Below are 27,504 nucleotides of genomic sequence, written 5' to 3'. Positions count from 1 at the left end.
GTGCAACAAAGAGCATCGCTGGAAAACAGGCGGCTGGGCACAGTGCCTGCAGCTGAGCGGCACTGCCTCTTGATATTCTAGGATGTGACTACAAAACTGGCCAACATCAGAGAAAGACAGACACTGTGGTGATGGACACATGCACCTAACTGAGTGTGAGCTTTTAAAAATGAACACACACAAATAATAATAAAACAAAAACAAGGACGTAAACCATTGAGCTGTATTGCATAATAAAAATATGCTCAACTCAAAGTTAAACAGGAAGGATCATCCAACAAAACAGCCTGTTTGGGACATATTTTATATAAATAATAATTAAAAAATATTCATTGGAAAAAAGAAAAAGAGAAAAACCTAAATGGAAATCAAAAATCCCCAACAGGTCAACGGTGGATTTCAAGGCTTCAGTCTGTCAGTCTGTCCACAAACCAAGCACTTTCCCTTTCTTCCAGCTCTGTACAGCATGCAGTTTTTATGTTGGTGGTAGTAGAGTACTATCATAATTATTCGCATCATAGATTTAAATATAGAATTATTCATAACTTTTGTTCTGTTTTTTTCTCTTTAATTTTTTTTTTTTTTTTTTTTTTTTTACACATCACAATGTGTCTTAAAAACTGCCATTAGGGTTCTGTAAAAACAAAGGTAGTCAAAGAAACAAAGGGTGGAGAGGTGAGAACAGGGGTGATGGTGTTCTGTAACATCCGGTGCAACACTTGGTCCTCCGAAGAGGATGACAGGAAGGGTGGGGGGGTGGGGGTAGGGGGAGAGATAACAGAACTGGATGACAGGAACTGAAGGAGCCAAAATATGTGAGGAAAGAAAACACCATCTTCACATCCAGTGCCTCAGTCTCAGAGCAAATAGAACATTTCATGCTGTCCTCCTCCCCGTCACTCATACTTCATCTTTGAAAAAAGACTCTGCAGACCGGTGGTCCAAGGAGGTATTGGGGGGGGGGGGGGAGATTAGGGGTGGGGTGGGGGAGTATTAACTTCAGCAGGTTTCTTTAACAACCGTGAGGACTCCAGACACAGAAGGACGGGGTCAGATCAACCTGAGAGAGACAGAGAGACGGAGAATAGAGTAAGACTGACGGATGATCCAGAGATAAAACGTCACAGTATCAAAAGAATTATAACAACAATAAAATCGGTGCCGTCGACACAGAAAGACTCATCTGTAGAGGAAAAAGAGAGACAAACATCACACAGCCCACTTTATCTCATCCAGGGTGAGTCATCGCCTGAACAAATTAATACACAGCATCTCCTCTGCACTGCACCCATGACAAACAGCCTCATGCAGCGAGCGGCTTGTATGTGCGAGAGATTCAAAGAGCAAACTGTGGGTGGTAACTGGAAAGAGGCGGACAACCTGGTAAATTGGTGTATGCGCTCACAGCATAAATCTGGCCCACTTATTGGGATGAATGAGGGCCACTGAAGGCTATAATCGAGACGAACCGTAACAGGGAACAGAACAGCGTTGCGTTGAGACCGGACCAGTCAAAATCTAGTTTTTGTGACTGTATAGGAAACTGCCTGTGTGTTAGCCTGGGGAGTGGTGGTGAGTCAGACCACTGCTCGCTGCATATCAACACAGATTCTCTCTCTCTCTCTCTTTCTCCCCCCTCCCACCTCTTCCACTCCTCATCCTCCGCCTGCCTGATACTCATCTCTGTGTCTCTGTCTGTTCTGAGGTGTCTGTCCTATCTTTTTATCTGCATCTGCTGCATCTCTTTATCTTAATCTTTTCTCTTTTCACTGTATGAAAGGCGTTCTCCAAGCAGGACGACTTTTGAAGCACGGTTCGGTGAAAGCTAAGCAGTCTACACACACTCACCAGGTGGGCTGTTGCTGAGGGAGGATGGTCATGGTGGGGGGGTCATTGCTGTTTGCAGGTGGAGAGCTTGCGGATCTTGCTGGCTGTGGAGACTCCTTTACGTGAAGGGTTGGATGAGGAGGAGGATCGACGTTCGGCTTTGGCCTTGCTGTTCAGGGAGCCCCCCTCTGTCCCGTTCACACAAACTGGCTTGGCTACAGCTGGACTGTGGTCTGCATTCCCCTGATCCTGATCTTCTTCGGCCACTTGTCCTAAAAATCCACACACACACATATCAGGACCAAGACAATCCATCACTCCTGTGCTGAGTTGACCACAGTTTAATTGACCAAGTGTGAGTTAATAGCAGGAGTGTGCACAATGTGAAACCACTGCAGACCTGCTGCTGTAAAAACTCTAACCATGTTGTTGTTTTTTTTTAAAGAAGGGAACTTTAAAAAACTTGTGTCAGCAGAACCAGCAAAATGTCAGAGTCAATAACCATGAGAAATCGAAATGTGGAAAACAACAGGAAATCTGCTGAGCAAAAGAGGGCTTAACCTTAATGTGAAGTCATTTCAAGTGCTCAGGTGTGTGTGAGAAGCTTTAAATGAGTTCCCACTCTGCAAAAACACTGAGGAGCATATTACAAGCTACGAGATGTATAGATATGTTCAAACTGCTCTTCAATTTAACACACACACACACACACACACACACTTCATATAAGCATCTATGAGTGACAGTTTTCTGGATGTGTGGGAGTAAACCCTGGAATAACCATTCATACTCCCACACCAGAACCATTTCAACTGGACTATTTTTAGACCACTTCATTCACATTCTGCAGCTCCGTTTGGTTTTTATGTGGGGCACCACTTCAAGATACCCGACACAGACTACTGCATTTATTATTGCTGGCTGTTGCCTAGCAACTGATAAAGGATTTGAAATTTGTGGTTAAAAAAAAAAGAAGCAAGAAAAGAAGAGTTGAGGAACAAATCAAATAAAAAGGAGTTGTCATCATCTGTTCATCCCAAAGTGGGTTAAAGTTTGTACACACGGGTTACTATCGGATACATGTCAGCATCAGAGCAGTAAACAGGATTTGTTTTTATAAAGGTCCACAAAGGACATTAAAGAGCAGCCTGGTTTCAGACCTCTGAACTATTGAGCATTTCCAACAGTTGGAGAAACAGTTGGCCAATCAGAGCTCAGCCAGCAGGATAAAGAATGGGGACTTGATCTTCCTAGCTAGCTCATTAACAAGCTAAATTCATTCATTTTTTGATCAATATGAAAGACATTATTTTAACGGGTCAGAGCTATGGCTGCTTCTGTGTCAAGTTGAGATTACAGGTAGGATGGTTATATCTGCATATCTACAAACCAAACTGACCTCGCTCCAGACAAGAAAACTGCTGCCAGGCTGAATAAATGAAGTGACAGTAAACTGCAGTTTAGTCTCATTATCAGAGTGATGATTGTGATGTGGGACTGAAAATAAAACAATTGTGTATACAAAAGTGTATTTATGTTTTAGAGAGGATTTTTTTCTAGCAGTGAAACAACATTGAGCATCACTGGGAAAAAGGTAAATAATAAGTGAAACGAGAGAATAAATAATGTTAGCTCCGGTAACACAAATTCATCAATTTCTGTTGCTGCACTTGACCTTCCAGTGAGGTATCAATGGCTTTTAGTCACAGGGTTCAGATTACTGCGAGTTAGTGAGAAGTTGGTTTAAGTCTACTTTTTTTAAAACCACATTTGCAACACACAAAACTGGTTTAGAGCTGCAGTTGCAGTTTGGGAACTTTAAACCCAACAGTGGGATCAATGTTGCTTTACAAGAAGAAGATAAAAATGACAGAAGACTACAGACACTCATCTTCTTATCAGCAAATGACAACAAATAAAAATTATTATTATTATTACTATTATTTCAGAGCAATGTGTGCTCACACACACCTGGCACTGTGAAGTCCTGAGTGTATATGATCTCATCCTCTCCATCGTAGAGCTCGTCATCATCCTCCTCGGTGTAGCCATGCAGGTCCTCCAGGTAGGGCACCACCGTCATACTCCGCCAAGGGTCCCTGCTCTCTGCGCTGGCAGGGATGGGCACAGGGGGCTCAGATGGTGGGTGTTTCTTACGCACCCAGCTGGCAGGGGACAGGCAGAGAAAAATTAAAAAGGTATATAAGTGACAAATGCACTATCAGTAAGTTTCCTTAAATCAGGAATCTCACACATTTTAAAAATCAGCATACAATTTATTTTATTGCATTTGACGCTAAAATGACTACAAGCTGCCTTTTAAAGACACCAACAAATGAACATATGTGGTTCACAATAAATCACTCACTTGTGTTGTCTTATGTTCTGTATGGAAAACCTCTTCGCAGGGTCATACTCAAGCATTCCTGTCAACACAGATTGGCAAAAGGTCAATTTAATCACAACAAGTTCTCCGCTCGCATCTCTTTCAGTGGAGTGTTTATCATAAACTGTTGGGACGCCTCAGCAGTGAGGGGAGAGCTTACGGCGGACAGACGATAAAGTCGTTCTGGGAACATTAATTAATGCAAGTAACAATCTCATTCATCACTGTGTCCCTAGACATCCTGCAAAGCTTAAGGAGTCAATGAGGTACAGTAAAGAAACATGAATAGGAATACTATAACAGCTATACAAGTGTAATGAAGATTTGTCCCTTAATCATCATAATGTGGGCTGAATGTGTTGGAGAAGCAGAAATGTCAGGATGATAAGGCAGCAGTGATGCAGTGCCGATCCAGACCTAATAATGTAATTGTCTCCCAGTAGGCAGAGAAGGGCAGCATGCCGAGTGCTGATAGTAGTGCTGTGCCTGCTGAAGGATACCTTTTGTGGCACTGGGCTTATTTTAGACCATGTAATTATGGACCGACTATCTCTTAGGTGCTGCGTCATCACACACAGACGTCACACGCTCACACAAAATGGGGGATGGAAGCCCGATGACTTATACCAGCAGAGGAATGTGGCTGTTTTTCTCTCTCCCTGTTCAGGGTTAACATTTAATATAGCGGCCACAGAGTCATCGGCCAAAATACCCCCAATGTGACACCTCAAGTCATTTCTAATATAGTTACTGCGACCATGAAAAGTGGGAACATTTCCATAACAGGACACAGAGTGCTAAGCTGGATAACAGGCTACAATAATATTAGCGTCACGCTGAATGGCCTCGTTAGGCGGTACAAACATAATCTTCCCAACATTCTTCTGGATTTCAGAAGCGGCTTCGTTTTTCTGTGCCATTCAGCTGATTTCAAGTTTCAATACAAAAGACTCTTGAGTCTTATTTGTTTTTACGGGGGAGCAGAAGAATTGCAGCTTAGCACTCGGGAGAAGCAATGCACGACTACGAAGCATTTAATATTCTGCTGCTGGCTCCACATCAATGGAAACTACGTCAACAGCTGGAGGGTTTCTACAGTTAGGAGGGAGCCTCGCATGCTGAGGAGGCACAGTGTCTCTCAATGTCACGGCACCATCTGCTGGACACACACAGTAAAGATCACAGAGCACCTCGCAGCTACTTTCTTGTGATGGATCTCAAACGTGCCTCACCAATCACATCAATGATTTTCCTCTCAGTATTCTCCTTTTCTGTGATGCTACACATTTTAATCTAGAAAGCTATCACCAGAGCAAACCATTTTGCTACCACTGTTATAACAAATGTTGCCTGATGATGCTCGATACATACAGCAGAGCTAATACAGTCAAAGGACAAATATTACTCTGAAGCATGAATCACCCACTACAGCAAAGTTATGTAACCACGCCGACATCCTGATGCGTTAATGTAATATTGATGTAAACAACACCAACCTCGCAGCAGGTCCGACAGGAGGGGTCCACACTCCTCAGGAATAGTGTAGTCTCCTTTTCCAATGTTCTCAAATAGCTTATAGATGTTGTCCCCCTCGAACGGATACAGGCTTGTTGTAATGTTGTATCTGAATGGGAGGAACATATAATGTAAGTGTATCGTAAACAGATTGTCTCAGTTCGCTGGTGTTATTTTGATTTATTTTAAAATTAGTTCTGGCTGTTTGTCACAGTTTAACATGTCTACATACAAAATGACTTGTCAATCATCTCTGTACCTTGTAGACAGTGTGTCTTACACCACTGACCACAGAACTGACAGTAGTGCACAGCCGACTACTCACAGTGTTACTCCAGCAGACCAAATGTCCACTTTAAACCCTGAAAAGGTGTCCAGTCCGTTGGCAATCTCTGGAGGCTGAAAGGCCGGAGAGCCCTGACTGGTGCGACATGTGTCATCCTCTGCAAATGGGTGAAGGGCCTGAAATACAGAGAGTGAATTACCTTTATATTAATAAAAATGTGTCAGCTACAGACACAATTACAGAGGCAAAATAGAGCTCACACTCATCCATTGCCGCACATACAGAAGAAACTAGAGCAAAAATGCTGAAACTATAGCTCAAAGACAACTTTTAGGCAGAAAGTAAGTCATATAGTAGTGCATAGTTACATTACACACTCCAAAACTATCACTATGTGTTAAAATTAAATGAAAATTTAAATTAAAAAAACCCCAAAAAGGTAGAAATTAAATATGTCAGTGACAGTAAAAAGCTAAACAAACTCCTGAATAGTTACAACATGAAGCTTCAGGTGATGCTCACCTCTGCTACTCCCAGGTCGGAGATTTTAAGAGCCCCGTCTGTGGTCAGCAGCAGATTCCCTGGTTTAATGTCTTTGTGAACTATTCCCTGGCTGTGCAAATATTCAAGGCCATCTAAGAGTTGGCAAAAGTACCTGGAAAAAAACAGGGGGGGTTAATAGATCGAATCAAAAGGGCGAGTGAAAGTGTGCCATAGTGCAACATGTGGAAAAACATGACTAACATATCAGACAACTTATCACTGCGGACAGATGAACCTCTATCACTTTGTACTATAACTTCGGTGGTGTTTTCCGGCTGTGAGCAGACATTCACACAATCTACGCCCAGTTATTTCAACAGTAGAGGCCTGCAGTCCTGGATCTAAACTTAGGCCTGAAGCTATCGTTGCAGAGAGGCTCAGACTAAATATAGCAGAAAGACTGACAGAAAGATGAGGGGGAGGGAGGAGAGAGAAGAAGAGAGAGAGACTTACCCGTGAGCTTGAAATACTGGAAACCTTTTCTCAGGAACGCTGTCCAGCATTTCTTGCATCCCACAAACGCAATACTCCATCACCATATACGTAAGTTAGGAGTCAAGGGGATTTGCCAAACCAAACAAATAGATCCTTTAATACAGCGAGTCATTTAGAAAGCTGAGAACTAACGAATGATGAGGACACAATAATCCACACGAACATCATCGTTTACAGTCTAAAATCATTAACTTTTAAAAGTCAACTCAGAGCAAGAGTCAATAGTTTATATAAGATATATATGCTACACAGAAAAACCAAAAGGAGTACATACTGCTCGGTTGTGTTTGCTTAAGAGAAATTTTACACACTCATTGAGAAATACAAGGATATATTTTCTGCTTCTCTTCGTTGTAGAGCACGTCCACCAACTGAATCACATTCTTGTGTTGGAGTCTTCTTAGCAGCTGAATCTCCCTAAAAATTCAAACAAAAAACAAACAAAAGGAGAAAAACATTAATTAAGTAATTATACACAAACTCTATCATTTAATACCGGAACCTGTGTATACAAATGTTTAAGGCCAGGAGCAAAAAATTGTTGCATATTATTTGTATCGAATCAGTTTGATGATTTCTCAAAGGATGTTGGAAAAATGTTGGTTTAACAGTGAATTATTTAATTTCACAATTTAGTCATCTCAGTTTTTGTAAATTATTATTTGATTTTGTAACCATGAATCATCCATGTGCCCGTCAATTATATTAAATTGGAAAATAAAAATGAGACACTTGCAATAAAGCCAAAAATAAAAATCTGATAATTTAATACTAGACTAGCTGAGCTTACATGAACACACATACCACCACAATCAGACCGGTGGACGAGTGCAGCAGCAGTCAATTACACTGGTCTCATTATAAAGACGGATAACTTGACAGTTCACTTTGCTGCCCGAAGAGAAGAAGTTTAAATCACCACCATGGCAAAACCCCCCGAGAGACTCTACATTCACCAGAGAGCTGTGAGGGGGGACAGTAATGAATCTGAACCTGAAGAGGAAGAGCGTAAAGAGCAAACCACAGACTTCGATTACACTCTGCGATCAATTACACTTTGATTCAACGTATCAATTATTAATTCAATAAAAATGCTATTACTTGTGTCTGTGCAAATATCTATTATGTAGAAATATTACTGTTTGCCTCGTTGCTACATTGCTCCAATAAGTGCAGAAATGTTTCAAATTACAGCGGTTGCCATAACTTTACTGTACACACACATTTTCTACCTTATTTGTAACGAGTTAGCTTAACGGCCAGATGTTTTATTTTGCAGCAGACTAAAAAAAACCTGAGTGGATCCTGCTCCTGAATTACTGCACAGTGCAGTAAAGTATGAGCCTGACAATTTGAGCCCTTAAAAGCTCATCTGACCTTGTAATGAAGCTTTGACTTCTGTTTTTAACCATTCCATCAACTTAGCATATTAAGTAATTAAAAATATTAAAGCTGTTCACATGAAAAAAACTAAAATAACTGTCACTATTGTGACTGTATAGCAGATTCTTGATTAGATGTTTTTGGCATTAATCTCTCCTGGTAATACATGTGTTTTCATGTCACACACAAACACACACACACACACAAAGTAATAAAGAGCCTGTGCCAAAAATAAATAAAATTGTCATGGCGGTGGTACTGAGGCAACATTCATCTTTTTTTAGTCTCGCACAATCTCTCAAAAAACCCACTCTGGATCTTATCCGTCCCACATCAGCCTCAGTTTACGAGCTGTGTCCTCTGCTTAATAAACAGTCTTACTCCTGATAGATGCAGATTCTGGACCCAGACTTTCGCTTGCACTCACAGTTACTGCCGTATCACTGCACTGGTAAAAATACACCCCTGTCTCATGTAGTCGTAAAAGCAGACCTATGATTAAAATAGGGTATAGCTTCATAAATAGCAGAATTTCAAGCTGTAGCATCATCTCTGCTCTTCGAGCTGTAGATTACATGTCTGAAATGTAGCAAACCAGCACAGGATCTGCATCAGCACTCGTTTCCATAAAACAAATGATGAGGCAGAGCCAGCGCTGCCACCTCAGGCACAGTGACTACTGCAGTCCATCTGCAGTCTCTGTTCTGATGTGTACTGATGGACCTGGTGTGTTGAAGGCCTGCAGGCTGCAGAGCTGAAAGGATTTCAACACTCGGTGATATGAAGCAACTCCGGCACAGAGCAGCGACATAAACAACTCATCAAACTCTGTGTCTACACACACTGGAGTCTGGGTCTGGTTAGGGGTTTGTGTGTGCGTCCATGTGCGCTCCTGTCATTCCAAACAAGGACAGGCATTGCTGTAGTAACAGGAGTGGCATTGCTCAATCAATACCAGTATGAGCATGTCCATCTCCATAGTAACCCTGTAAAAGCAGGAAGAGTTTGGCAGACAGGAATGCTAAACAGGCCCTGAATGGGGAGACTATGGGCTACTATGACATCCACACACAGACGGGCCTTTACAGGCTCGAGGATCAGGCGTCCTCAGGCTGGAAAACGTCAGGCCTCCACTCTGAGACAGACGTAGAAACAAAAAAAAGCAGACACACGGAGAAACCACTTTCACACATCAAGACACACTGCTGACGTCGTGTTAGCAAAGTGACACAACCACATAGTCTAGGGCTGCAGCTTTACCCCGGAAATATTTGCCTGAATTAAAAAATGTATTAAAAAAGTGAATATGACTGCAGAGTAACCGTCCTACAGAAGATTCAAATATTTAGAGTGTAAGAAATATTTTGGACAAGGTTTTTTATTAAATGAATAAAAAGCTCTAGCTAAAAAAAACAATGCAACTTCCAACTTTTCAATGCAAGTAGCTTTCCCTCTGCAGTGCAACACTTAGTATTCAAATGTTTGTTTGATATTCATATTTTTTAAACTTTGTTTTGACAGTGTAGAGACAGGAGGGAGTCGAGCCTGTGCTTAAACCATTAAGACACCAGACACCAAATTATTAATCAGTAATCTCTCCTTCCTAATATTGACTAGAAAAAAGACTGTCGAAACTAAAATAAATCTGTACAAATTGATCTCAAATAATGAGGCAGCAGTTAGAGCCTCGACTATGTTACACAGGTCTGTGTCTGCTTCGTAGTTTTTAATCCTGTGTGGCTTTATCTTTATATTTGGAGTCATTGTGTTAAGGGAAAATGTATCTTCATTCAAGATGCATAGTTTTGTTTTTTTGTTTTTTGGATTTCTTTTTTTACTCACTATCTTAACTTTTGGCAAACACTTAATAAGCTGTCATATATCGTAGAAGTGATATGGCCCAAAAATAACATGACTATATTTCTGCAATAATGATTCTTGACGATTTTACAAAATACTTCTCAGGATATTTGTCTCTCCTTGTGTTTGTTGTATTGTCTCATTTTATCCTACATATCACACAGTTTGTATAATCAAACCACTTCCTTGCCACTGAAGTATTAACGCCTCCACCATGGAGCCAGTAGCAGTCTTACTTTTACTTTGAGCCATGTTTGTTGTTGCTGTGCTTAAACGGTATGACACCACTGGATATCATCATGACATGAATTTTTCAAATTAAAAAATGATATAGATAAAATTGTGAACAATACGGTTCAGTCCTAGTATGTCCTATCAGATCTTTTAACCCAGGCAACAGCTGCTGGATGCAGTTTAAACCACCTCAGTGAACTCTGCGGCCCTCAGAGATGCTACATGCCTCTTTGTAGCTCTCAAGGACATTTTTTATGATTGGTCTTTCAAGAATAATGAAATGTGATTTCATCAGCCAAAGCGCAACATGCTTACGCACATTCTTTGGATTACTTTGTGACGTCAACTGAGTATTTAAACTGTTTATCGCTTGAATGTTGAGATGAAAGATAAAATAGTTGCCGTCGTGATAACTTGTTGTAAGGTCCCGTCTCTAAGATTTATAACTGTTGTACAGTGTTTTGGCATCTGATCCTTTATACACATAAATCTTTTATTATCCAACTGGACTTGTATTTCACCGTCTCATCTTGAACACCACCCCCACATGTACGCTGCCTTCTGAAATGTTTTTAACACAGGGCTGTTTTCAGTGGGAATTAGGGCTGGATAAAAAAACAACAACAAAGAACAATTAAAATTGAGCTTCATTTACATTTTCCAAGACTGTTTTATAAAATCTGGGATTGATCTTTTCATAAGTCTTTTCCTGTAGATGTGAAATCTAAAATGAACCTTTGGTGCCTTTGAGATCCAGACATGGTGGGAGCTGCTCTACTGAAGGCACCACTGAGCCTGAAGTACAAAAGCTTTGTGAGACAATCACAGCAAAGTGTTTTCCTGAGGTATTAGTGATGTTTACATTACAGCAGGTATGTTTATTGCCACCTTATTTACAGCGGCTGCCTGGTGACTCCATTTAAAATCTAAGCTGCACTAAAGCACTTATCAGCTCACTCAGTACTCAGACTGTAGAGTACTGCTGTAGTGTATTCATAGTAAATAAGACGTACATTAATGTTACTGCTTTGAGATCAATTCTTAATGTAAACATTAATATTTTAATAAAGCACCAGGTTGACTGGTCCTCGTACAATTTGCAGCAGTAGCTCTCGGAGAAGCTTTTTCATATCAAAGCAAAACTGGTATTTTAACTGAAACATCACCAAACAATATTGAATCAATACTCATTGCTGGTCTGAACGCCCACTTAAAGCTTTGGTTCAAGTCAGGCTGAGGACCAAAGCTTTAAGACGTCATACCCACCTCTCTCTCTCATTTCCTGTCATCTCTCTATTGTCTACTGCACTAAAGGCATTAATTAAAGAGCTTCTTATTACTTTGTACAGTAGTGTTATTAGCTGCTATCATTCGTCCCATGAAAGCAGTCCTGCTCTCTACCTAAGAAGCGTTTCAATCACATCTTAGTCATTTGTCTCAGTTAGTGTGAACAGTTACACTTGAACAGTTTACTTTTAGTAAATGTCACACTTCACACCAGTGTATTGGTGTCAAATACACACAATACGATCCCAGGTGTCATTTTAGGCTCAAAGTTTTTATCTCTGTCACACGTAACACACAGTGGATTCGACTGCTAGTGATCTAAAAACTGTTTAAAGTGTGCAGCAGTCCTGTGGGTGAGGGGACTCGATGTGGACACTGACGGAGAACTGCTGCTGACTTACCAAGTCCCAACTAACTGAAAACTGACATTGCTCAAGGATAAGACTCGCCTGATTGCTCCAGGGCAACTAAAATGCCATGTTGGGCTAGTAAGTCTTGCAGCTAAAAAAAAATAAAATAAAAAAAGTATTGATTTTTTTTGGATCATCATCGTATCATAAATTATGTTTTCGTTCTCTGGCACACAGCAAAGCCTTCTCCCCTTGCACGTGTCAGAGAATATTGGCACGCCCCAATGACCAATAAGAATCAAGTCAACTAGTAATGAGAAGCAAACATCCCTCAGGATGATGTAAACGCTGTCAAACAGAGGAATCAGTGGAGTGTGTAATATTTCACTGCCATACTGTCGAGATCGAGAAACGTTAAAGAGGGAAATCAGGAAGATTGGAATGGAAGAAATGAGTCTATGAAAATGTATCGTATGTATGCCGTCGGGTTAGAAAGTTTATTTGGTCCTGAGCTGACTGCTGTCATGTAGATTTATATTTAATTGTACGTATGTGTTATTACTATCAGGCCTCTGAATATTTCTCTAGCAACCTTTCCAAAGCTTTTTAAAAAGGTCCATGTCCATCCCTTCATTATTTCTCTCCCGGATGTCAAGTATTATTTGAGAAGTAAATTTAACAGTAAATGCAAAAAAGGCTGTCATATGTGACGTAATCATTTTAACTGCAGAGCAGTAAACACTATTTTATGACAGTTCTAGGAGAGTCAAGTTAGATGAATACAAATTAATACGACCCAACAAAATGACTCTTCCTGAGCTGTCAACACAGGCTTTTCATCTTTCTTCTGCTGCCGCCTAAAACACGCCATCTTGAAGATTTTCTTTCTCTCTGTGTGTGTGAACTCATTTGACAGCTTTCTAAAGCTTCCTCTATAATTAGCACAGGCCCGCAGCGAAGGGCTAGAGCAATACTTAATAAACTACTGTGTGATTAAAACCTCAGATACTCATCAAGAAACGGTGGATGAAGGAATAAAAGTTTGAATACACAGACATGACAGCTAAATCACAGAAGCAGTAAGACAAAAAAAAGGGAGACGGAGAGTCAGGAAGAGATGGAAAGAACTAAACAACTAAGATACTGTAAAAATCCATCCAATAGCTTTAAAAACGTCTATTTTAAATATCTATTTAAACAGCATGTTATTATTAGCCAGGCAGCTACAAAATCTTGTTTCTGTGCTGTATTCTACATAATGATATTAGAGGTTGGGCAAATAATCAAGCCATTTTCTTAATATATTCTAACTAACACAATACATTATATAAATGATTGACTTCAAAAAGGTAATTTCATAGTTCTCAAGTTGCGCAGATGGAGCATATTTGGGCAATGATGACTCCATTTAAACAATAAACTATGTTACTGAGAGATATCTGGTTCAATGTGGTCTGCTCTCTACATACAGATCACTTTAACCAGTTTTCTCTTCTTCCTTCACCTCGATTACAGCAGCCAGGTTTCCTGTGTATGATATATTTACAAGATTGGGTTTTTGCAAATAGCTGACGATGACCTATTTACTGAAGTTCATGTAACACCAGCGGATGAACCAGAGGCAAATCTTTCCTTTCCCTCCGTTATTGCGGACATTTTAACTCTGGGTCTGTGCTTATTTCTTGCAGTTAAGCTTATTGGTAAGATTATGACTGCTGTATGTTTAAATGAGGGCAAAGCTTTGCACGTTAGTCTGTGGTTGAAGGCTGAGACCCTGTGCATGTTGTCTCATCTGTCTGGCTAGGTATCGAACCCCAACGCTTTCTGTGCACTGAACGAGGTGCGGCAGCTGTGATGAGTGTCAACAGCTGTCCTGGTCATCAACACAGACACAGAATTAAAGTTTTCTTCTCTTTTGTGTCTGATATTTCCAAAGTTCAAATCATATTGTTGTTGATTTATTTTGTGAATCATTTTATTTCGACAAAGTTTTTGAAAGGGCAGCTGAATATCCTGTTTTGTTCTGGCCTCTAGCAGCATCAATCCAGACATGAACCTTCAGCAAGAAGAAGTTCCAATAAATGCTGAATGAAGAATCAAAAACTCTGAGCGCCCTGATTATTGCGAGTGCTATATAACTGCAACGTCTCTGGTTCGATTCCAGCCAGGGACCTTTACTGCATGTCATACCCATCTTTCTCTCCTTGTTTCCTGTCTGCCACTTCACTATCTTCACTCCAATAAATGCAAAAAATCCAAAATGCACTGATGTATTGGAGAAGTTATGCTTATACTAGAGGAGAAAAAAAAGATGTAGAAATTATTCTGCAAAGTAAGTAAGTAAGTAAGTAAAAATGATCATTTTAGTATTGGTACTGACGTTTGGGTACCTTAACTGCTTTTTCAAAAAGACTGAAAACTACATGTGTCACATAGTTGTTGGCGCTGAGTAAAACATTAATTTTGCCAATGGAAATGTATCTCAGGGCAACTGACGGGGTCCCTCACTGCTAAGACCCTGTTCTTCTGAACTGTTCAAAGGTCGGTGACGTTGGTATTATGGCTCAAATTATCAGAATACATGAAAGAGAAAGGGTCAAACAAAGTGGGCAGACAAACCCAAACAACACTCACTTTTTCACATTGGCTTCTCCGTTAGGAATCCTCCGCAGCTTCTTCTTCTTCAGTATCTTGACAGCCCTGCGACAAAGTGTCTCTGAGTCCAGCATCTCTTTTACTTTGCCATAAGATCCCTCCCCCAGCAGATCCCCCATCAAGTACTTTCCTATCAGCTTTGCCCTCTTCCTCCGTGGCTGGTAGATCACCTCTGTAGAGTCAATGCGGTGGATGAAGGTATCCATCTCCATCAGTTCATTTTCATTTAGATAGTCAAGATGATGTATCTCCCCGGTACTCATGACTGACAGTTTTGCAGCCACAGCGCTTAAGCCTCCTGTGCAAAAATATTTGCTAACAGCTACAACTGCTGCTGGAGCGTTATCCACTGGTAACCTTTCAGCTCTAAGCCAAGTATTTTTAATTCCACAAGATGGAATATAGATGAATTACAAAATACTGAACATGGGTGAGAGTAATCAGGCCTGAGAGTTGAGGGAGAAGGTGGGGATCAATCCCAATTTGTAAACATTAGGGCTCTTTTTACTCAAGAGTCGCGACAGAGGTGAAGAACCTGTTGGGTCCAGTGCTGAGTTAGTGCTTTATACTGTGCATTTTGTACTGCGTCTATTGACAAGTGCAGTTGAACTGAAAAACAAAAAAACAAAAACAAAACAAAATAACAGTTGTTTACAAAATAACAGTTGTTTACAACTGTTATTCTTCTCTCCTGAACTCTAGGTCACCTATATATGAATTTAACACCATACAGCCTTAGGTAGAGGCAACCAGTCCTGGTTCAAGGCCATGCAGCACAACATTTCTGTCAAAGGTCCATGCTGCATGGCATAGTCTGCCTCAGGACACATAAGTGTGTACAGCTGGAACCGATCCAAGCACAGACCTACAGCCAAACGCATGCAGCAGTATCAGCCCAAACTGTGGTGTCAGCCCGGCTGGTGGAGGTCGACTGAGCCATCCAATGTGTCCACCCTGCCTTAGGTGTCCTCCATGCCACCAGGGCTTGTACTGTCTGGTGCCTGAAATCAAGAATAAATTCAGAAACATTAATGAAAACACACACATACAGCTTACACTCGCTTCTGAACTAAGTCAGCCCTCTTTGGTAAACAATCTGTCCAGACATCAACACATCAAACCTGACTGAGGCTCACAACAGACATGAACACAATGAAACTTAATGTTAGTTCACATTCAACATCCTATTTTAATTAAAACAGTGTAGCATGTAAGTTACACTTGGCAGTGAATTTTGCTGGCAATCAACCTGATTAATAGGTGTTAACAGTCAGCTAGCCAGCAGAGCTACCATAGCATGTATGCTTGAATGAACTAGCTAGACCAACAAGAACTCTCACTTTAAAGCTCCTGGACGTACACACCTTTAGCTGAAACTGCAACATTTAATGGAGACGTTTGGTCCCCAAAGGAGTAGCAACTAATTAAATGTGAATGAGGGCTGCTGGTGAAGAAGTAACCGGGGATAACCGAAACGTCGTCACACAACTGTAGCTAACGGTGACATGCAGCTCCGGCGTCAGCTAGCCAACTTTGACTGACGTTACCAGCGTTAAGCCAACTTCACTTCATTTATATTCACAACGAGCACCATTAACCGGTTGTGCTGCATCATGCTCAACCAGCCACACAACAAATATCAGCTTTGACATCTACACTGGCAACCGGCACCGGAGAAAACCGTCCAGATACGTCCAGCTAACGCGAGCTAACCGGAGGCTAGCTAACAAGCTAACTAACTCTTGTTATCAGCTCTCACCTAAATCCACATGAATCGTGTTTCCTTCGCGGCGTTTACTTGCTTTTTGGGGTCTTTTGTCCGTCCTCGGCGCAGCAAATGTTTCACTTGGGTCTACTTGGATATCAGTTGAAAATTTTCTGACTCTTCGTGTTACTCTTGCCACTCAGGTTGTCGCCATCTTGTTTACCTCCCCCCCGTTAATGCGTCAAATCAAAGTTTTTCCTTCCTCGCAGTGAAGGACTGACACCCGGCACACACAGCAGAGTTCAGCCACAATTCATTCATTTCAGCCTCATCGAGCAGTCTGACGCCATTAATATATCCGTATATTTATTAGCTTTATTCCAACACATCACAGCTAAACAACTGCAGTTTATAATATTTGTGAGCACTGATAATAATCAGCACTTTCCCTCCCTTTATGGACACTCCCCCTAATTTAAACTGTTCTGGAGCATCCAACCAGAGCCAAAACTATATCTCAATTAAATTGATTTACAAAAAAAGAATTGGCAACTATTTTGATTATCGATGAATTCTTATTTTCCTAGCAAAAAAAATGCAACCTTTCATCTTCTTAAATGTGCTGCTTTGTTTGTTTTATAAGAGATTGAGGCCACTTAGAAATTACTTGAGACTTTTTCTAGACCAAACTATTAACCTGTTAAGTGATACCTCAGCCTTGTTGGCTTTATTTTCAGGATTACTTACACTCATTCTGACTTTTTGATTGTAAAATTTACCGTTTAAAAAAGACCAGAGTTATGACTGTAATCAAAAGCGTGGAAGAAGAGCAACCTTCTTATTTTGGGTACAACATTTTGAGGTGTCTGGTTTGAGGTGAATCCATGTTGAAAATACCTCTACATCCAACTATGAGCTCCCCTATGCCAATCACCTCTGCCTGGTTAACCTTGTAGTGTGGCTTAAGTTGCCACTGATTGATGCCGTCGCCAACACCAGAGTGACTCTTGCTTAGCTGGGATTTCAAAGTTATATTTATCCCGTGTAAACCCCCAGGGAAATGGCAAACTTAAGGTCTGATTTCACTGATCTGGCATCCTCCTCACCACTGGCCGCTTGAGACTTGTCAACCCCACTGCTGCTGCTGTCCAAAGCCACACAGAAATTTCATACTGATCGTAATTATCAACATGAATGCATGTCTACCATAAACAGAGTGAATTAATCTTAGCTCGTGTGTATTTGGTAATAAACAAGTACTGCAGTTATAGAGTACAACATTTGTAGCCACATCTTTGACAACTCCACATTTCTGTAAGAGGCCATTTTTATTGTGAACACTGAAGCATAAAATGAAAAGAAGCAAAAATGTATTATAGCGAAGAACCTTGAGGAAAATTATTCAACTTAAAAATGATACAGAGGATCATGTACTATACAGAACTGTGTCATTTAATTGGGAATGCAAAGTCAGGTTTTGAAAGTAAACACAAACTTAAGAGTGAAATCATTAGGGACGTCAGGCATTGTAAGTCTATATATTTCAAATTGTTACAGTATTAAACTTAAAAGTAACAAAACAGGCAATCAATTATGTAAAAGAAACAGTTGTGATGTTTAAACCTGAATTAAACTTTAAATATGAGGGTGCATCTATTCACCTAACTAATGTTCTCCAACCTTGTTGTTCTCCTGCACACAAACACACTTCAAATGTTAAGGTTTCTACTGTGCAGAGCTGTAGCAACCAGCTTTTAAGTTATGTTGAGAAGACAAGAACAAGTAAAAACGATAACAGTCCTCTTTGTCAGTAATATGGCCTCCGTGGATTATTCTGTAAGGAGAAAAAAAAGAGAAACACATGATTAAATTCCATTATTATTGCAAAACATGCTTGACCCTTGTAGGAGAAAAAAAACAACAGCCTGTGATGGAAATTTACTGAGATGCTGAGGTTGTGTACTGAGATGCCGAGTCTCTGTTAGGCCAGGGTCATTTAAGACACTTACAACTGTGTTTTTCTTGGTATACTTCAACAGGCCCCAGCCGTAAAGATAAGATATGTCCTTGCAGGGTATCAGTGTGTATGGTCAGGCTGTCTCCAGGGTGGGAGATTAAGGGGAATCATTGCCTTGTTAAACAATGAGTTTGCTGCTTGTGTGTCTGTATAAAGTGTGAGTGAGAGAGAAGCATCCTGTATGTTCAACTCTGCTTTCAGGTCCCCGAATAAATGCTTTCTTATAAGAGTTTAACCAACCGCACAGTAAATAAAATGAAAGTGTGAAAATATGTACAGGCAGTTATAGTAGCAGCAGTAGTGTGTGTTAATATCTATGCATGCATTTACAAATTAGCCAACATAACCATAGACTAATGTTACAGTAAACTGGTACACATTTATAGTGTTTTGGTGCAGAAAACAACATCAAACAGGAGATACCAGTGGGTTGGGTCTGAAGCGGTAAGCAAGCATCATCCTCTTTCTGAAAGCGTCATATTCATCATCGCTTTTTGTGAGCTCAGCTGGACGGTCAATTCCTAATCCTGCTCCGTTCATAGCTGTATTTCCCCTAGAGAGAGGAGAATGAACACAGTATATGTTGTTACTTTCATCGACAGTTAAAGTACAACAAACACCTTGAACGTTAAACTTTCTAAAGTCTAAGTCACCCTGGAGCCAGCAAGATTAGTTTTTTTATTTACTGTGACACAGTTGTCATGTTGGTCCTGTATATTTACATTTTGCAAAGGTTATATGACGTGTATTTTTAAAATCACAAGGAAAACTGCCTCTATGAGTGGTAATTGCTGCCTTAAGCATTTTGTATTTGTAATGTGTTCAAATCAGGAGAGGGATCATTCATTAGTATAAACCAAATGGATGAACAGAAACAAGATAGTTAATTGTAGGGACAAACAAGTTGGATTCAACAAAAATCCATTATGTTTTTGGCATGCGTTTGTATTTATAACTTACTTTAAGTATTACACAATGGTGTAAACTCTAAAAATAAACTAATCTAATGGATTTATGATATATAAAATACAAGAAAAGGCTAATTTGGTATCAGGTATATATCATGAAATAGAAAACTATGCAACATGATCAAAGTGAGTGTTACTATTACTACAGTGGCCTCAAAGAAAAGTAAATATAAAGAAGACTAATGCTCACTTGTGTACAGGAGCCTTGATGCCCTGTCCATCACTGCCGAGGCCTTCACCCTCCTTCCAGCCCATCTTCATCAGCATTCGGAAACCAAGATTCTCCACAGTCAATTTAAACTCTTTGTATTCTGAGTAGTCTGGGTCCCGGCCCTCCTGCAAGTCAAGAAGACTGAAGTTGTGCATCAATGCAACCCAAACACACAATAAAGGGACTCTCATGTTCCAGAAATACTGCACTGACATCGACGGACAAAGGTTTGTTTGTTATGTTTGTTTGTGAGTTGCTTGTGTTTTGTAATGCTTTGTATGTACTTTGTTGTTGAGTTTCATGTTGCATGTGTATGCATATGTATTGTTGAGTTTTGCACTTAAATACATGTATATGTATTGTCAAGTCAGTTTTACATGTTTTTTACTTTTGAGTTTTATGTATTTTAAAAGCCTATCTAGGGACGGGCATTGCAAACTAGCTAAGGCTATAAATGCTGTCATATGTGGCATAAGTTCATGCTATATACTTCATACACTTCTTCCCTACACAAATAAATTTAAGTGAATAAAAAGGGCAAATTATTGATTACTAATTTAGCAAAAGTGAGGAAAGATTTTCCTCGTCTATTTTCTTCAACATCTCATCCCACAGTCCCTCACTCAGATTCCACACCATGTGGCATTGAAAAGTTTGATCCGGGTCTTATGTGACTGCTGACTTTACAACAACTTTCCATGACTTTAGCAGGGAATTTCCATTACATAAAAAACCTCTGCTGACAAACCTATGTTGTCTGAAACTTTTGAAGGATTAAAAAGTCTGATTTTTACATCACTGCCAAATCAGGCTAACCAGAGTATCAAATAAACAAGTGACAATTATTGTTTTCTCAGGAAGAGCTACAGAAATGTTCTAGGAAAAGGAACATCTGCGCAGCTTTGTGGGCTGTTCTACAGTGCCCCTGACCTGAATACACAGTTTGAAGACAGAGGCATGGATGGATGATTACAATCACTTTACATACATTTCAAGCTGACCCTGGTCCTACTGAATGCTAGATGGCCTTACAGTGGAACAGCAGATATTTAATAACAGCCCTTACAAAATACAATATAGGTGTATGAAAAATCCAGGCCTTGGTGTTAAATACTTTGAAATGGATCCATGTGTAATTAAAAAAAAGGTCTTTAGTGTAAAGAGAATATTAAGAACCAATGGGATGCCTTAAAAACAATAATTTACATTAGTTTAGTGAGGTTCATGGATAATGGCAATCCTAATAGTCATAATGATAGACTAAGTGAATTGAGAGGAAATCTGACCTTAAGTGCCTTGAAGGTCTCCATAAACTTTTCCAGCTCCTCAGGAGGCAGGAAGTCACCAATAAAGTGTTTCCCTTTACCCATTTCTGTCAGAGATTCTGCCCACTCTGGAAGACAAAAATTATTTTTACATCAAGGCTTCAACTCTTCAAATTGATAAACATTGACAGCTGATCATGTTGCAGAAGCCAACATTGACAGTCAGCCTTACCACGCGTCTTCTCCATTTCCATCTTTCGGAGCTGATGCTCCCAGGTGCCCGCCATCTGATCCACCTCCTCATCGCTGTCATATTCGTGTTGGTGGTCTCTCATGGCCTTCTCCCACATCACCTGCATCTCTGCCATTGCACGCTTATGCTTCATGATCATTTCGTACATCTCTTGCATCTACAGGGTGTGAGAAAACACAACATAGCAGCATATTGATAATAGGTCACAGGGACAAATTACCTTATGAATCCTCTACAAGCTACAATAAATTTGAAACAACACACAATGAGTGCGTTTATTATTGGGTGGAGTTAGGTACAGTAAAAAAATCTCCTTTTCACTTAATGAATATATTCACTCAGTATTTTTGTACCTCCTGTTGTTCTTTGATCTGTCTCTTCTGGTCCTCAGATAGTTCTGTCACTCCTACAAGACCATGAGGCTTCCCCTTCTTATAACCGAGACCTCTCAGCTCCTGAGCTGAAACACACATCACAACACAACCCTTTAGATTCATCAGTCATCCTTTGGAGATGATGACAGTGAGGCAAACATAACAGATTGATTTAAGCTACATTTGGTGTCTTTTATCAACAAATATGACAACAGTTGAAGCACTTCATAATAATACCCTGAGAGGGTTACAGCTAATTTCCATATCATCTATTTATCAGACCGCTGAGGATCTAACAAAAATTCATAGCAGTATCTGCATGTATGTGTTAGATAATGTTTTATGATTGTGTCAGCTACAAGAACGCATCAAGTAAAGGTTTTTATGTTGATTCATGCCTCACAGGGGCAAAAGACCATAATGTGTATGCACAGTATCTAAAATAAAAGTCTTAATACCAGAGAGAGAGGGTGTGTTTGGGTCTGGAACACTAATCTCCTGCGGGACAACGATGGCAGGTACAGACAACTCGACTTTGTCATCTTCAGCCCCCCATCTGCTCTTCCTCTTTCGTTTGACAGGTGGGGTTTCTGCCTCCTGATTGTGGGGCTGAGATGCTGGGCTAAGTGATGGAGGGAGACCTAGTAATGGAGGAGCAGCTGGTCGCTGCAGATCTATCCTGGACTCTGCTGCTGGTGGTGAAGAGGTCTGAGGGACTGTAGCACGAAATTCCTGTAGTTTCTCTTTGTAGAAGTGGTATGCAGGACTTTGGTGGTTGTATAAAAAACTTAAAGAGGAACAGAGTAAGTTTTGTGTGAAACTGAATCCAAGTAAAACCAGGCTTTAAAGAAAATGCATGTCACACAATGTGCAGGTATAGCAAGGATATTAAAATGACTGACCTGAACGCAGGATTGTCCTGGTTGCGCTCCGCAGCGATGCTTTCCACCTCGGGGCCGCCCTCTGCCACAAACCTGGCAAGCTTCTCAGCCACCTGCTGGGTTTCCACGTCCACTGGGGGGGAGACTTTAAGCAGCCTATCAGTACTGGGGCTCAATTCACACTCTACTACTGTAAGGTACTCAACTGGCCCTCACACACCACCAGTCTAGAGCCAATAGGGGATAAGAAGAGGAAGGAGGGAGGAGGAGCAGGGGGGACAGGGGTGGTGAATGGGGAACTGAATGGACGTGAGGCTTTTGATGTAACAAATGAAGAACATGTAAAGCCCAGATAGACTCCATCACATTTACCTACACTTTGCAGCTTTTATCTGTGTGTATGTTGTACATGTTCAGTTAAAGAGAGGATGCTTTACTACATCTTTAAAATCTTAATATGCTTCTTGCACAACAAGGTGCCACTAGATGAAGAGTATAGACAAATGATTGTATGTCACAAGTTGCTGGCAAATCTACAGTATTCGATTAGCACCTTAAAACCAAAAACTGGTTTATTAAACATAAGGCAATAACAAACACATGAACTATTACTTGTAATGTGTATGAACAGCCGAAAGCAAAAGCCAGTTTGGTTGCAAGTTAGTTTCGAACTTTGACCAGTAACTATTTTTGTATGAGGGTCTAAAAGCCTGCATGCAAATATGTTTCCCTTTCTAAAGTGCAACTAAATGCATGTCAGTAATACAGTTGCGCTCAAATCTGACAATATAATGAAGAATCACATTGGAGTGTTATTACAAAAATACAATAAGGGACTCTACCACTACAGACACAACCAGATAGAAAGTCCCTAGTTAACAGAGAGAGTTGATTCAGTTCCCTTCCTCCTGCTGCGGTAATCCTGTAGTGAAACACTACTAATGTCACATTTACTCTCACTGGAGGCACCGCACTCTGTTATTAAGACATTTCAGTGTAAAACAGGTGACCTTAACTGGCAGTTGTTGGTGAACTTTATTATAGTAATGAATCTGTGAGGTGAGGTTTTCGGGAAAACTATTTTAGCAATGAGGTAATTTAAGGGGTAATAATTCGTAATGTCTGTGGGTGTCCTTGTGAACTCTTTAAAGCCTGTAACTGTCAACCTCCTGTGTGATTACATTTTAGTATTTCTGAGAGGAATGGTGAGAAAACAGAGACAAAACTGTGAGAAAAAGTACTCTTACCATTATTCGAGGTGTTCTCAGGTTTGAGCTCATCCTTTCTCATTTCTGCCACTCTCTTTTTGTAGTAGAGATAATCCATGCTGCTCTTATCATATAAAAACCTGAAAGGCAAGAACAGTGGAAAGCACATGAGTTTGAAAATATTTTATGAGTTAAATAAATCTAGAGGAGCGACAACGCCCTTCAGACTTACGAGAAAACAGGATTGTCTTTGTAGTCTTCCTTGGCCTTCCTCTCCAGTTCAGGTCCCCCCTCCGCCACAAAAGAGGCCATCTTGTCGATAATGAGTCTGGTGTCTGAGTCCTCTGGGGGAGAGACTTTAAGCAGGCTATGAGTACATTTACTCTATGGGCACCTATGACAAAATGCCAGTCACAAGGCAACTGTGCCACTGAAGCACTGATATGTCCAAGCCATCGAGTTGTCCAGAGATAAAGTGAAAAGCATAGGCCTTGATTTACCTTTCATCTCTAAGAATTTGTAGAAATCAGCTTCTTCTTCCTCATCTTCATCATCTGGAGAACAAAACACGCTTGGCCTCTGGCTGAGAACTGGACTCTTCTTGGACTGCGAGTAGCTCTTGAACTGACTAAGCATGCTGCTGACTCCGAGACCAGGCCGCTTGCCGACAAGGATGCTCTTTTTTTGCGATGTGTTTCCTCCTGGTGATGACATTGAGGTTGAGGGAGTTTTGGCATCACTGGTGGAACCTACAAAGAAAATAAATTAGCAAAAAAGTATAGTACCAGCATTCGGCTAAATGCAAACAGAGAGTGAGGCCGATGGTTAAGAATCCAGAACATCTGGCAGGTAAGTATCACTACGATGTCATGTTGAAATATCTTATTCTAAACAAAGAGATACTCGCACAGTCAAAAAAAAACAAAAAAACAGAGCAAGCTGACAAAAACAAGGTTAAATGGCGTTTGTCATGGTCCCCACTATAAACCAGCTTTCTTGAGACAGGATGCCCTCCTACTGCACCACCGTCAAATTCATAATGAGGACTTGATCTCACAATCCCTAAAGTTTCAGCACACTTCCTGCGAGAGTATACATTTTCCCAGCTGTGACCACAGAGAGAAGCAAACCCTTGACACATCATCAGTTGTGTACCTCAACTTCATCGAGTGTTTTGGCCTTTTATCACATTACACCCTCAACTGTCACAGATATAATGTAGCCTGGAACCTTTAAAACTGTCACCAAAACTACAAGATTGCATCCATTTTTTTTTATTTTTTTTTACTCCAAAGTTTACATTCTACAACTCTGTTGTTGTACCCTCTGCTGATGCATCATTAAAGCTACAACCTTGTGTGTGATCCCACAGGACATATGTTTAATTTTGATGCTGGCTATGTCATCAACACGATTTATTGGAACTGTCCATGAAGCTTCAACAACTTAACCAAAACAAAGTTCAGGAAAAATACAAGAGTGCCTGTAACCCCCCATATTCTCAGTCTAGGTTTCTGTCTTATACTGACACAGCTGGTTTTCAACACACACTACGACATCTGTGAGCTACCTGTAACTGCAATGTTCTAAGTTGTGTTGTGTAATTCTTCAGATTTTGTAGCAACTGTGACTGGCTCTCACCCCACACTTGCCTTTTCTAACATGGTAGGCAACTTATAATACAGCCTTTTATTATACAGCTTTTTTATTTTGACTATATACTACATTAGCCTTGACTCCTGTGTGTTTCGGTGCTCTAGTTGCTGTGAAAAATATTGATGTTCTCTTCTGACATGGACATGAGAATGTAATCCTTTGACAAAAGCTGTGCAGATGAAGGTACTAACCAGGCACACTGTTGGACTTCTCCTTCTGCATCTTCATAAACTGCTGTAAGAAGCTCCCATCATTTACAAACTTGTTTGAGGAGGGTCCTTGGAGAGTTGGGGAACTAATAGTGTCAGAACAGATGATATGCATGTCATATTCACTTCTGTATTTATGTGTAACAATATTTATTTATATTTATCAATCATATCATTGATTACAATAATTGAAAGATGAATTGGTTCTCATTTGTTTAATATGTCATATTATCAGGTACATGGGTATGTAATTACCTTGGAGGCAGAGGCTTGTTAGCAGTGATTTCAACATTCTTTTTGGCTTGCTCTGCCATTTTGGCCTCAATTTCCTTCTTTTTCTGGGCTATCAGCTTCTCTTGGCGGAGAATATTCATGTTCATCTTATTTTTCTGCGGCTGCATATTTTTGGACTTCCATCCCCCTCGTCCTGAAAAATGAACAGATTTTAGGGGAAATGCAATGTATGACAACAATAAACAGTTTTACTAAATAATATACATTGTGCAGCTGTAGCGCTGGCTGTTAAGGAAGCAAATGTAATTGTGACATTTTCTGATTTATAATCTTGAATACATTCACTGACATTAATTGTTAAAGATAGATAAACATATGCTATATGTAATATTACAACTGTCATGGAAATGGTCTGAAAACACTAAACACAAATATAACATAATACACAAAACACTGCAGGGTTGTTAAACATATTATTGTACAGTAAGGAGACAGCACACACAGAAAGCAAAACTGTCTCAATATATATAAGCCAGATTGGCTTATATATATTGAGACTCTTATATTGTTATCACTAATTGATCAAGTATTTCATCCTTAAACTCAAAAGTCATGTAACCTCAGGACACAGGAAAATGGGACCTTTAAACCCTAAATGATTTGCTGGCATTTCACCAAATCCTGTCTATTCAAAGACCCTAAGTCTTTACCTTATTTGGACACAAGCCAACAACCTACTGACCACCAGCCCCTTTAATATTATCAATGGGAGCACTCTTCGGGACACAAACAACGACAGGGTCAAAGTAGTGGTCATACATCCACAATCATATATTGAGATGAGGAACCAACCATTTTTGCGTCTTCCCTTTTACACAGCTTTGCAATGTGACGCTGGTTGCCATTAACTAAGGACTTGCAAACAACTGACTGAGCAACAAAAGAAACAACTTTCAACATCTGCTAGATATTAAACTGGAAAAACAGGAAACTTTTTATTTTAAAAGAGGACGTTTCAGGTTGCATGTCTGAAGAAAGGCTGACATTTATTGGATATACAGCAAGCATAATTCAAATGGTGTTCTTTAACGGGCTAACTAGATAGCTGCTGTGCTACATATGCTCGCGGACGTTAACAGCTAACCAGGCTATCGCGTTTTATTGTTTGCTGGACACATTTAATGTCTGCATCTCATCAAAATTCATATTAAATGTTTACCTGTGTCGCTAGACTCCATGGCCGTAGCAGGAAGAGAAAGCTTTTTCGAAAACAACGATCTCTGTCTACAATAATACGTTTCACTGCTAACACTACCACTCTGCTGAGCTGTAAAACACAAGAGCAACACTTCCGGTCACAGTTTCTCCAGAATAAAAGCATCGTGTATGAGAGGCGGTTCAACCACTGGCCAGATGTTTTTAGGTTCTGGCTGGCTGGTTTTCAACACACATAGTGAGCATTTTCCCGTTTTTTTTTATTTTTATTTTTTTAAGTCAAGCTTTTTGTCACATCCAACGCACTTTCATATGTGTAAGTGGTAAAAAAACAGAGAATCTGCCACTAAATACCCTTATTTCCCCTATTATTAACCCTCAATCCAAAGCTAAGTTCAACATTTCTGTTTCTGATATTTTTTGTTTGTATAAAACAGATTTAGGATTGTATCTGAGAGTGGATGTTATAATTCACATTGGTAATGCT

The 27,504-nt window shown here is 40.2% G+C and overlaps 2 protein-coding genes across 2 annotated transcripts; both read right to left on the bottom strand.

Moving 5' to 3' along the window:
• Window positions 1-957: 957 nt before the first annotated feature.
• stk11 (serine/threonine kinase 11) lies at window positions 958-15,472 on the bottom strand. Its single transcript, XM_053329933.1, has 10 exons — window positions 14,801-15,472; window positions 7,386-7,469; window positions 7,011-7,100; window positions 6,537-6,669; window positions 6,054-6,190; window positions 5,710-5,837; window positions 4,196-4,253; window positions 3,799-3,992; window positions 1,849-2,099; window positions 958-1,060 (listed from the first exon to the last, which is right to left on the bottom strand). The coding sequence occupies exons 1-9, from the start codon at window positions 15,082-15,084 to the stop codon at window positions 1,891-1,893; spliced, it is 1,317 nt and encodes a 438-aa protein (XP_053185908.1). The 5' UTR covers window positions 15,085-15,472; the 3' UTR covers window positions 958-1,060; window positions 1,849-1,890.
• A 2,369-nt stretch (window positions 15,473-17,841) lies between these two features.
• Window positions 17,842-27,141, bottom strand: sugp1 (SURP and G patch domain containing 1). The gene is made up of 14 exons (XM_053329929.1): window positions 27,022-27,141; window positions 25,824-25,995; window positions 25,551-25,654; window positions 24,204-24,452; window positions 23,936-24,059; window positions 23,743-23,843; window positions 22,517-22,640; window positions 22,073-22,401; window positions 21,594-21,700; window positions 21,220-21,397; window positions 21,009-21,115; window positions 19,702-19,847; window positions 18,967-19,096; window positions 17,842-18,360 (listed from the first exon to the last, which is right to left on the bottom strand). The coding sequence occupies exons 1-14, from the start codon at window positions 27,038-27,040 to the stop codon at window positions 18,334-18,336; spliced, it is 1,917 nt and encodes a 638-aa protein (XP_053185904.1). The 5' UTR covers window positions 27,041-27,141; the 3' UTR covers window positions 17,842-18,333.
• Window positions 27,142-27,504: the final 363 nt, after the last annotated feature.

The sequence above is a fragment of the Scomber japonicus genome, chromosome 12 (genome assembly GCF_027409825.1).
Source record: "Scomber japonicus isolate fScoJap1 chromosome 12, fScoJap1.pri, whole genome shotgun sequence".
Classification (NCBI taxonomy): Eukaryota; Metazoa; Chordata; class Actinopteri; order Scombriformes; family Scombridae; genus Scomber; species Scomber japonicus.
The sequence above is the reverse complement of the archived record's forward strand: the minus strand, read 5'-3'. Positions and strand labels throughout refer to the sequence as shown.

Excerpts from the sequence above, each read along its gene's own strand:
- stk11 (XM_053329933.1), bottom strand. The coding sequence starts at position 15,084 with ATGAGTACCGGGGAGATACATCATCTTGACTATCTAAATGAAAATGAA. Across the intron at positions 7,470-14,800 it reads GGAGAAGCCAATGTGAAAAA|GGAGATTCAGCTGCTAAGAA; the intron begins GTGAGTGTTGTT and ends TTGAATTTTTAG. Across the intron at positions 7,101-7,385 it reads AACGAAGAGAAGCAGAAAAT|GTATATGGTGATGGAGTATT; the intron begins ATATCCTTGTAT and ends CTCCTAACTTAC.
- sugp1 (XM_053329929.1), bottom strand. Across the intron at positions 21,398-21,593 it reads AGATCAAAGAACAACAGGAG|ATGCAAGAGATGTACGAAAT; the intron begins GTACAAAAATAC and ends CACACCCTGTAG. Across the intron at positions 19,097-19,701 it reads ATCAAGGCTCCTGTACACAA|GGGAAATACAGCTATGAACG; the intron begins GTGAGCATTAGT and ends TCCTCTCTCTAG.